The sequence below is a fragment of the Microplitis demolitor genome, chromosome 7 (assembly GCF_026212275.2).
Source record: "Microplitis demolitor isolate Queensland-Clemson2020A chromosome 7, iyMicDemo2.1a, whole genome shotgun sequence".
Classification (NCBI taxonomy): Eukaryota; Metazoa; Arthropoda; class Insecta; order Hymenoptera; family Braconidae; genus Microplitis; species Microplitis demolitor.
In genome coordinates this window covers 9,717,051-9,729,887 of record NC_068551.1, presented here as the reverse complement: position 1 = coordinate 9,729,887, position 12,837 = coordinate 9,717,051, and the positions used below count along the sequence as shown (strand labels likewise).

Sequence of the window (12,837 nt, the reverse complement as noted above, 5' to 3'; positions counted from 1 at the left end):
GATTATTGTTTTTTTCTTTTTTATTTAAATAATACAATAAATCTTAAAATCCGGAGACACGGTCGTGTCTCGCGCCAAGAACACGTTCAAACACACATATATTATAACGGTAGGCCCTGGCTACTCCGTGTCCAGTAGCCATGAACCACAGTTACAAAATTTCCCGATTAAATAATTAATTAATAATAAATTATTAAACATAAATATAAATTATAATTGTTATATTGTTGGTTCTGGAACGCGGGAAATAGATCTCAGAGATGGGTCGACTCGTTTTGACCGGACACGCGGCTGAAATTAAACTTATTTTATAAGACACTGGTGGCGAAGGTAATTTTATTTAGAGACTTAATTCAATTATTATATATAATCAATTTTATTTAACCAAATCCCCAAATATGTACAAAATTCCCCTTTATATATTTTTAATTTCTTTTCGAAATGAATTTAAGTGTCCAGTAACGATAAGGTAAATTTATTTAACACGTAATTATTCAATGGACACGGGGAAAATAAAATCTAATAATTATTCACGCTAAATTCGCGTTGAAGAGAGATATAAATATAAATATAGATTTATCATAAATCTTATCTGGATTTATTGAGTACGACGTACTGCTGGTATCGGGCGTCGCTGCATGACGGATCCTCAGCGGAGATTCTCTTCAGGTTCCTGGGCTGCTTGGTGCTGGACACTCTGGCAAATCACTCAGGCAAAAACTTCACAAAATTTGGTTTTGTGAACCAGTTTATAGAAATAATTATTCACAAGAATTAATTTAATTTTAAACAATGAACACTCTTAGGCGTGGCGGTAGGTTCCAGCGCTTGAACTTGAATCAATGTTCAGTCGATCCTTGAACTTGAGTGTCGCTTGAATCGATCGCCTGCACTTGAATGTTGGACTCAATGACTAAATAGAACAAACTAATAGAGTAAATATCGTTAGGCCGACTCAAATAAATTGTTATGAGTCCTAGTGCTAGAGTGGGACCTCGCTAAGCGTCCTCAGTCCACTCTAGCTGATGGCCAGGGCCTAAGTCCTCAAGCAAGTGTTTGCTGGCCCTTTTATATCTTAACTTTGGAGGGGTGGAGCTACCCCATTGTCGTCTAAGTTCAAATTCGATCTAGGTGGCCTCTGACATGGCCCCCAAGTGACTAAAGAAGTGTTAATTAATATACAAATTATTCTAATAGATGGCCGTAGAATCAGTTAGACTTTGCGCTCGATTTTCAAATCGTAAAATCAAAACGCACGTTTACAATATACATATGTGTGAACGTGGCGACGCGAGTCGACCGTGTCTCTATACCGATGTCTTATGCCTGTTTAACCTCTCTCGTATTTAAATTGATTAATAACAGATAAATATAAACTATATCTGTTATTTACCTATTTCTTTATTAATCTTTCATCATTCTCTACCGATTCCATGAGAAATCTTTGAGCTTAATATTTGAGTTATCATTTTTAAATTTCTAAATTTTTGCTTGCGCCGTTTTTGATAATTTTAATAAATTTATAAATCTCTAATTTTTGATGAATTGTGTATATTTTCATCAATATATATTTAAGTATGTATGTATATTTTCGTGTATTAGCACATGAGTATACACAATAAATTGTAAACATTTTCATCAATATATATTTTAGAATATACGTATAATTAATTTGTTCTTAGCATTTGTTAAGCAGACTTTATTAAGGACCAGTTTTTTCAAACTGGGTTCGTTTTAATCCGAGTTTGAATTAAAGTGCTGGTATTAATAATATATAGAGATGCCAGTAATAATAATTTAAACCCGGATTAATAATAAACTCGGTTTGAAAAACTGATCCGAAATGTAATATCAGTAACTCGGTCTATACATATAATCACATTTACTCAAGGGTAATTTCTCAATACGAAATTTTATTAATACGTGATCAGATTATTATTGCTCATACATTCATATGAAAATATACAAGTATACTAGCAATAATTAAGTCGCAGATTAAGAATCTCGGATTAAAAAGCTGGCCTTAAAAAATTGGCGTTTACCCTATAAGAATAAACAAGCACTGTCTTCGATTTAAGCTAGGCGCTATCTAGCGAAAAATTGAGGAAGTACTTAAAATTGTTCGCCACTTATAATTATAAAATTGACATCGCATACACCTACAATAGGGGACATTAATTCGAGTCGGTTTCTGAGTTTCGAGATTTATTGATAACCTTAAATTTGGCGGTTTCAAATAATAAAAGAATTTCATTATCTTTCATTGGGCATAAAAATGATTGAACTTGAAATTATTTTTAGAGATAAGTAAAATTTACTTTGCTCGAGAAACCAACTCGAATTAATGTCCTCGATTGTATGTATAAATATTAGGGTGTTTCAGAAAAAAAAATTTTTTTTCTTTCAGTCTCAAAAGTTAGTCTTAGGTATAAAAAAAATCCGCCCAAGAGAGCAGCTCGAAATCTCAATTCTACTAAGAGCTCAACGAATACTTATTTTCCCATTCAAATTGCAAATAAAAAAATTTGTTTTTTGTTTTTTAAAAATAAAAGTATTAAAAAATTTTTCTTTCAAAAATCGAAGCACACAGTTCTGTAGGAAATTAAATTCAAAAAAGCTTCTGATTGTTTTCTCCGGAGAACTAGCAGAAAAAAGTTATGAAGCTTTAAACTATATTAAATAGTATAACTTCATGTTTCCATTATATTAAACAGTTTTTTTTAATAGAAATTTAGGTTTTTTCTTCTGAACTAATGTTGTCTGTCAATTTTTTTTTTGAACACATGGGAAAAATTTTCCTTACTTTCAAAACAGAACTTTTTTTTTAAATTAAAAATACAGAAAGAAAAAAATTTTTATTTCTTAAAAAAAAAATTTTTCTTTCAAAATTATTACGAAAAATAAGTAAGATTTCAGAAATCTTTTTAAAACACCTTACTGATTATACGTAGCATATAGATTCACCATATGAACATGTACACGTAATGAAATCCGGAAATTATCTTTACGTTAAGTTTTTCAATTCACTATTGTTTCAAGCTTCATAACTTTCTTTCTGTTAGTTGTACGAAGAAAACACTAAAAGGCTTTTTTGTAGAGAATTTAATTTGCTACAAGACCACGTACTTTGATTTTCGAAAAAAATTTTTGAAATACTTTATCTATAAAAAACAAAAAAAAAATTTTTTTACGCGTAATTCAAATGAGAAAATTAATATTGATTGAGCTCTTAGCAGGATTGAGCTTTCAAGCTACTCTTTTGAGAGGATTTTTCTAATACCTAAGACTAACTTTTAAGACTATAAGACTTTAAAAAAAAAAGAAATGTTTATTTTGAAACACCCTTATATATATATATATATATATATATATATATATATATATATATATATATATATATATATATATATATATATATATATATAATAATGCCTTTACAAAAAAATTTGAAATCACACCAAAAACAGCACAGCTGTAATAGATTGCGCCAAGTACACGTTCAAATTGCAATAATATATTTACTATTCTACAAAAATATTTGAAATCACTAAATAATGTCAAATTAGGATGTAACATTCTGCAATAAAACAGTTGATAGATCGGTTCAATTGATATAGATGTACTTAATACAAAAAATAAATTGGTAAAAAAGACGGAAATCATTAAAATATCAAGTATTTGAAACTTTTTTTAATTAAAAAAGAAAAAAAAATTTTTTAGAAAATATAGAAATGAAAAAAAAATAAGTTGAACGTACTTGGTGTGCGTTATTAAAGCAAAATAAGTATATCATCTGATTGTAAAACATTTATAAATTATGACATAACAAGTTTTTTGCGTTAACGCACACCAAGTACGTTCAACAAATTTTTTTTTCATTTGTATATTTTCTAAAAAATTTTTTATTCTTTTTTAATTAAAAAAAATTCCAAATACTTGATATTTTAATGATTTCTGTCTTTTTTACCAATTTCTTTTTTGTATTAAGTACGTCTATATCTATTGAACCAATCTATCAACTGTTTTATTGCAGAATGTTACATCTTAACTTGGCATTATTTAGTGATTTCAAATATTTTTGTAGAATAGTAAATATATTATTGCAATTTGAACGTGTACTTGGCGCAATCTATTACAGCTGTGCTATTTTTGGTGTGATGGTCTATTCACTATAGAGTTTGCTTTTTTTCTATTTTTAATAAAAAAATATAAACGTAGCGGCTGAGGCAGCCGTTCGGCACGCACGTGGCTCGGGCGATCACCAAAGTTAAGTAGCATCGAGCATGATTACTACTTAGCTGGGCGACCGCTCTTCGAGCTCGAAAATACTTTTGTATGCCTTTGTTTAAAAAAAAAAAAAACGTTTTTTACCATTTTTTCTCAAACGATATCTCTCGAACGAATTGACCGATTGAGACGGTTAAGGTGGCAATCGACGCGTTTTATTGAGTATTACAGCTGATCAGATTTAGAAATTTATTTATCTAGTCGTTTTCGAAAAATTTCGAAAATACTAAAAAAAAAAAAATTTTTTAATTTTTTCGACAACGGTTTCTTTTGAAAGAATGGACCAATTTTGATGGTTGAGGTGGCATTCGACATGGCTTATGAAGTTTCAGAGACCAGTTAATTTTGGAATCAATCCATCACATTACAATTTATAAAAAAAAAACATTTTTGAAAAATGTTTATTTTTGGAACATCTCTGAACGAGCCCTACCGATCAAGCTCAATTTTTTTCAGCTTTCAGATATTGATGAGCTGCGTTGAATGACACCTTGACGATCAAAATCGGTTCATCCATTTAAAAATTATAGATATTTACATACGTACGTACGTACGTACATTCATACATACATACACTCGGACATCATCTTGAAATTAGTCAGAATAGTTTCCTTAGAACCTTAAAACGTCGATCTCTTAGAAATTCGATTTTCGAAAATCGGACCGAAACCAATAACTTCCTGAATTTTTGAAAATTTGCAATTTTCTTAGCGGGAAGTTAAAAAAATTAAGTGGTAGAGTCAAAGTAGCAAAAAAAAAAATTGCGCACCTACTTTCGGAAAAAATTGAAAGTTTAAGTAAGGATCGATCAGTAAGTGACAGAGACTTAGTTTGTAAAATAGGCAAAACAAACAATAAGAGAGGCGAGAAAAAGTATGTAACAAGGGAGAATTTGAATGTAGAGTCTTGTAAAACACGATAGGTGATACAAGTGAAATCAAATAAATAAAAAATATAAACGTTTTTCTATATATATATATATATATATATACTATTTGCATGCGTAATAAAATTTCTTTTAGTCACGCCAAAATTATACAATTTTTAATTAACCCGCGTCTAAATAATTAATGGCAATTAAAATGCGTTACATTTTTTGAATGAATTAAATAAGTCATTGGTCAATTATTAGAAAAGAAAAATAATCGTTATATATTTTATAAATCTTCAATTGACCTCAAAAATAATTAACTATATCTTTGAAGTGTTTCAATTAGCATAATGTTCATCTAAATCGGTTAATTCATTTAAAAGGTATGATTACGAGAGAACTAAAAATTAAGTGATTATTTTCATACGGTATTTCTTAATTGAATCAATTGAGCTGAATAAATTATACGGCAATTGAAAGGGTTAATTGAGCCATAGATTTGAAGTAATTTTTAAATTAATCGGATTCAGTGGTTTAAATGAATTATTTGAATAAAAAGATTTTTTTTATTAAAAAAATTTATCAAAATTAAAACTCGTAGAATTTAAAAAGACGTTATAACAACTTGTTTTACAATACTAATAACATTAAGGGATTAAATTTAATTGTAACAATTATCAATTAAATTACAATTACCAATTTCACGAGATAATTACAGATGTGTGATTTGAAGAATAAAATATACGGATAGTTAATTTTAAAATAATATAAAATAAAATTTAATATGCAAGTATTATGTTTTATCAATACTTGTTTATAAATATCTCATTTAAATTCAATATGAATTCATCAATTTCTTTTTCTGTGGTATACATTCCACAATTTTACGATTCATCAACGTTCAATTTACTCAAGCGGATAATTTCAAAATTTCATTTGCTCGATCAAATGCCTGCTGATGATTAGTTTCATAAATAGAAAAACTTTCAAAAACACGTGATTGAATTTTTTTTTTCAGTTCAAATTTCTTTCATATACATAATAATAATTATAATGATACAATATATCATACTATAAATATTCATATTTGTTTTAAATATTATAAAAATATCAAATGTACATAAGTTTATATTATAAAGTAAAATATATGTTGGGTAATTTATATAATGCAGGTAAACTAATGGCTGAGAGGTGTATTTGGTCTGCGGGATGCAATATCAGAGGACGCGAACGCAAAATTGTTTGACCGCGTCACCATACACATCACAGAATGCATACAGGTCAACGTTATTACGCATACAAGCATGCAACATTCGACGATTAAACGGTAATTCGTCGTGCGTGACATAGAATAGTTGAAGTGGTTTGGGCATTCGCGTAGTTCGTTATAAAAAAAACTGAGAATACACGATCAACTAGCATATATATACATGTATATATATTTACAGAACTGAATAAACGTTTGAAATCCTCATATCCCACAGTCTGTATCGCTACCACAAATTCAGACACCACTATAACTATTGCTCATGACGATTGAACGAGTTCATCCAGGCATAAATGTAACGATAGTGTCCGAAACGTCCAGATCATCGATTCTTAAACTAACCAGTCCCATTACATCAACTGTCCACTATTCAATGTTCGCCGAGAACGAAATTTCTCTTGTTCCTAACGTTATATATAGACAGATCAAAATTTTCGTTATTTATTTGTATATTTACTTGAATTTATATATGTAAATTTTATGTTTTTTGTTTGTTTGCTCATTTTTCAGTTGATTTAATGTAAATATAAAATACAATATAGTTGAGCGTTTTTCTTGTATATTCAAGAGGTAAATCTTTAATGTATTGTTCAATGTATAAACTCAAGTTTACTTCATTTTATGTATGTCTCTGCTCCCAAGTTTTCACATTAATCGCAACTCATCTAAGTCATTGAAGTGTATCACTGAACTGATGTTTCAAACAGTCAATTGCACGGAAAGCACGAAGCAATAAAATTAAAAAAACGAAGCATTTTAAAGTTTTATGACAAATTATTTGAATACTAAAATTTTAAAGACTGTAAGTCTCATAAAAATAGTAACCACATTTTTTAAAGCTTTACGTTCATGTAGATGTCATTATAATTTTTATTTCAGCAATCAATTTAAATACTTTAATATTAAATTTTGTTTGGCTGCAAGATTACTCAATGGTAAAATACTTTTTATTAGATGATTTAAATCATAGGTATGAGGACCAAAGAAGGAAAAATAGTTAGATGCTATATTATACCAGTGTACGACGTTTCGTCTATTTATGTTATTTTAATGACCGATAACGTGCAATGCAGAAAAATTATATTTATTTATTTATTACAATATTTTATTTATTTATATTTGTTAGAATTTACAATTTTCATATATTTATATTTATTTATTAGAAAAATTTGAAAAATTATATAATAGTTAGGGTATTGATGCCAACAATAATGGTTGAGAATACTGTAGAAAAAGTCAACATGTGATGTTAAATACTACTCTGTCAAAAAAATCCATGTGGGATTGCATGGAAATCCGTAGGAATTTGTATACAAAAGTATGGATTTATATAGGAATTTATATAGTAGTGTATGGATTTGTTTAAGAATCCATGTAGGAAATCATAGGTATTAGGTTCCCCATAAGGGAAATCCCCATGGGAAACTGTGAGTACCTGGATTACTACGTAGGACACTGTGGAATTCCATAGAATCTGAATTTCTATGACTATCTTCTATTGATAGGCGTATGTAAATAAATGAACAGATCAATATTCCTATAGAAAATCATATGGGAATCCAGCCGAAAACGCAATATGGGAATCCACATAGGAATCTAGGCTGGATTTCCATATGGATTTTTTTGATAGGGTAAGGTTAATTTTCTAATGAGTGAGACGATAACAGCGCATTACATAGTCTTTAATAAACTATTATTTTGATATTAATTATAATTATTGTTTACAGTACTTGAAAAAGTCTAAAGAAATAGACGAAACGTCATACACTGACATAATCTAACATTGAACTGTTTTTCCTTCTTTGGTCCTCATACATACGATTTAAATCATCTAATTATTTATTATTATTATTATTTTTTTTAAAAAATGAATCCAATATTCAATTATAATTATTTATCTGTACTCATATGACTTTAATCATGCTGGCTATAATTTAATTAAATAATATTGTATTCGAAGAGAATTAATAAATTTCTCCATATAATTATCGTGTGATTCTCGACCAATGGAATTGTGAATGACATATCGTTCGTTTCCATAACAAACATTATTCAAACTCAGTGAGCAAGAATAAACTGCCGGGCAAGAGATAAGCGGACGTTACTTTAAATGCGATTTGATAATAGCATGCGCATTTCGGATTTATAAACACCTACACAATTGAACTTTATTATTTTATTCTACTTCTTATATAATAACAACGATAATATTAAAATATAACCAAAATATTTACATTAGGTTTTAAACTAATAATGCATTTTACAAATAATATAATTTAATCAACTGTCAGAATGATTACAAAATTAAATATTGTACACTTCAAGCGCGAAAGCGCTGAGGATGCTCTGTTGTCGCTCGATTTTTTTGTTTGTCTAGATAAAGTAAAATTTTGCAAGATAAAAATGACAATTTACTGACGTTTGTGAATATAAAAAAAAAATAATGATAATAATAACAATAAAAGAAAGTATTAAAAATGAATGAAAATTCATTTTACAGCACTGTCTACTCTTTGTGGAAACAAGACATACAAAAAAACTAAAATTTTTATTATTATTAAAGAAAAAAAACTAAAGAGAAAAATGTTTGAGCAAAAAAAGACGTAAAATTCTGTATGTATTTGCGAAAAAAAAACTGAAAAAAAAAAATTCAAAAGTACAATAGCAAAGATAATTATCATGATGATAACAATGAATACTTTTTCAAGTACATAAAGAAGCAAGTGGTGGAGTCGAGGAGGCGATAATACCGTCTAGCATGAAAAGACGAAAGGCAGAGGGAGAAAATAAAAAAAAGCGGGTTTTTAATAATAACAAAAGAGAATCCATGGCAGTTTCTTTGGCCACACAGCAGCAATTATAGCTGGCACGTTCTTTGAACGTATTTACCGAAGCGTTTTTAGATGTACTGTACCGTCACACCCTAGCGTTTTCACGAATGCAAAGAATCAGCTATAATACATACTGTCATCGTTTTTCTTCCAGGATCCAGGACTCTACGCGGTACTACTAAACTATTTTAAAAGACCGTTTTAGCGTTTCCTCGTAAACTGTCAAAAAGAATTCTCTTATTTTTAAATATTTTTTTTCGATCATACAATAATATAACAAAGTAAAAAAATTAACTGTTTACTATTGCCTCAGGGAGATAATTTGTACATACAATTATACATCTATATACATCCCTGTTTACATTTATTTAGTGTTGTTGAAATACTAATCTTAGACCGAGAGTGAGGAAATACGGGTTAATTAAACTTACAGGTAATGTACAAACTTGTTGAGAGAGAAATTAACCATAAATAATAGTGTGACAGATGGTTTAGATAGTAGACTTACGCGTCGCGCCGGATGTCTGTAGCAGCAAGAAGATCGAGAGAAGTGCGCCCACGAGGGTTGTGGTCAGGAAGAACGAGCTTGAGCCGCACCCCATCACGGCATCACTACCAACTTCCACCGCTTTGCAGTAGTTTCCTCGTTCCACTAAGTTGACCAAACTCCTTACTGCTTTCCAGTTTAATGACAAATGGATAATACCATTAGTGCCCACTGTGTTACTATCATTCACCACATTTCCCTAAGCTTATCCGCATCAGTAAGATGTATGCATCTTGATGTCAAAAAACTAACAAAAAATTTTGTTCCACTGATAACACTTTTTGTTTTAATTTAATTATATTTATGTTTATTTTATAGAAAATAAATTAACTCACTGCGAGTAACCAAATTTTATTTTGCAACTCAAATTATATCAATTTATAATTTCAAAAAGTTATTTTGCAAACAAACAATGGGTAGATAATGCAATTTTATTATGGTAAATTAATTTATATTGTAATGTAATGCATCGAGTAATTTTATTACTAATAATATTTATTGAAAAAGTAAAAAAACAATAAATTAATTAACAGTTAATTGTAAAAAATAATTATCGATGTATATTATCAGAATATATGGTCCACGAGGCCTGCAAACATTTATAGAATAAACGGCACATGAGAAAACATGTTAAATTTTCCAAACATATGGTATCACTAAAAAAAAAAATATTTCATGATAATACTATTACTTTCTGTTAAAAAAATATTTAATGTAGCTATTAAATATTACAGCACATTAATTATCTTCCTTTTTATAAAAACTAACAAGTATTTAAAAAGTATAGAGAAGAGTAAAATGCACAGCTGTGAAAAACAAATAACCGCGTGTTCACGAGCTACACCGATGTCGACGCCGAGTCGGCTTTAGCAACTGAATCCAGTACGGACGGACTTTCGAGGGCCACCACGAGCCACCACCATCATCACTACCACTACTTTTACAACTACCCGCCATACAACCCCTCACAATATTACCCCTTACCTCACTACACACCCTTGCCTTATTCTACGATCTCCGCACACTCCACACCGACACCCCTCACCGGTCTAGGTTCTGCGCACCCACAATTCGCTTTGATATCCAACTCACGGTCACGCGCAGTGTGCTTTGTTCACGAAAAACATTGCTAGTATGTCAGTTATTTCATATGTCGTATTATTATATAAATCATGGCAAAAGAAATACTACTATTAGTTTTATTATTATCAATAAATAAATTGTACTATAGGTATATATACATATATATATATATATATATATATATATATATAATAAGCGATACTGTATGATGATAAATACTTTCTTACAATACGATCATTGACCTCTTCGATCAATTCAGTCACTTAAAACCATCGTGAGACTCTTGATACTAATATCAATCAAGATTTGTACAAGATCTGTATAATAACACTTTCTTTCATTTATGGTTATTAAGACATAACAAAATTTATCTTCCTTCTACACTCAAACTATAACATATTAAATATTGCACACCTCAATTGCAAAAGCGTTGAGTGTGCTTTACTGTCACTCTTTCGCTTTCGGCTCCTTTACTGACTTTAAATCCTCTCTACCTTCTTTATAGTACACCAAATTTGTTAAAAGTATACACCATCTTAAAGAAAATTTATTAAAAAACATTTTTCAATATAATGTTTAGTTGATTCATAATAAAAATAATTTTAAAAAATTGATTTAGTCTAAAGCCACTAGTGCGTCAATTGTGATGTTCGGACTCGTCTAAACACGATAACTTTCGAAAAATACGACTTATTGACTTAATTTTTTTTTTAATATCTTTGTATTTTTGATCCCAAAAACTTTTCTAAAAATCACTATCTGAATTCTTTTTGTTTAATTGTAATTAGTAATAAACGTAAAAACTTATTATTCACGAAAAATTTAGCTGCCATTTTTATTTTGACTGTTATCATTTTTTTGCTTCATCAACTACTGGCAACAGCACTAGCGTGGCAGTAGGATTGAAAAAACTCAGTAACATCTAAGACAAAAAGGCGGGATATTTCAAAAAAACATTTAAACTGAAAATAAAAAATAAAAAAATTTATTAGTATTTTAAAAGTTAAATAAAAATTCATACTAAAAAAAAAAAATTAATATGAAATGATAATAAAAAATCTGTATATCGGTTGACCCTGCGGGCCAGCCCCAAAACTTCCCACTGTTTTTGAGCTCCTCGAGCTCGAAAATACTTGTGGATGCCATTGTTTTCTTATGAGCTTTTCAAACTCAAACACATTATAGTACATTATATCATGATTTATCCGGGAAAAATGACATAAAATGTTATTTTTTCAACTGTTCGTCGTCGATATCTTTTAGACTAATTGACGGATTTCGATGTTCATTGTAGCAATCAACACGTTTTATTAATTTTCAGAGCTAATTAAATTTTGGAAATGATTAGTGCAGTCATTTTAAAGATATTAGAGAAAAACCTTTTTTTACCATTTCTATCTCCGACGATATTTCTAGAACGAGTTATGCGATTGAGACGGTTGAGGTGGTAATCGACGTGTTTTATTGAGTTCCAGAGCTGATCAGATTTTGGAATTGATTCATGTAGTTGTTTTTGAAAAATTCAAAAAAACTAAAAAAAAAAAATTTTTTTAATTCTTTCGACAACGGTTGTACCGACCGAAGAATATACCGATTTTTATGGTTGAGGTGGCATTCGACGCGACTTATAAAGTTTTAGAGCTGATTAGATTTTGGAATCAATCGATCCAGCACATTACAAGTTATCAAAAAAAAAACATTTTTGAAAAATTTTTATGTTTGGAATATCTCCGAACGCACCGTACCGACGAACAAGCTCAATTTTTAACATTTTGTAGGAATTAATAAGCCGCGTCGAATGCCACCTTGAAGATCAAATCGATTCATCCGTTCAAAAGTTACAGAATATTTATATATTCTGGTCAGGATGGCTTCCTAGGACCCTAAAATGTGAAGATCTGTTGAAAACTCGGTTTTCAAAAGTCGGACCAAAAACAATAACTTCCCTTTT

At 29.5% G+C, this 12,837-nt stretch overlaps 1 protein-coding gene across 1 annotated transcript in view; it reads right to left on the bottom strand.

Annotated features, from left to right (window-relative positions):
* The window catches only part of LOC103569172 (hemicentin-2), an 838,835-nt gene extending 828,184 nt beyond the window's left edge, over positions 1-10,651 (bottom strand). Inside the window, exon 1 of the mRNA XM_053740875.1 lies at positions 9,765-10,651. Coding sequence (XP_053596850.1) covers positions 9,765-9,858 — 94 coding nt within the window. The 5' untranslated portion in view covers positions 9,859-10,651. The remainder of the gene's footprint in view (positions 1-9,764) is intronic.
* Positions 10,652-12,837: the final 2,186 nt, after the last annotated feature.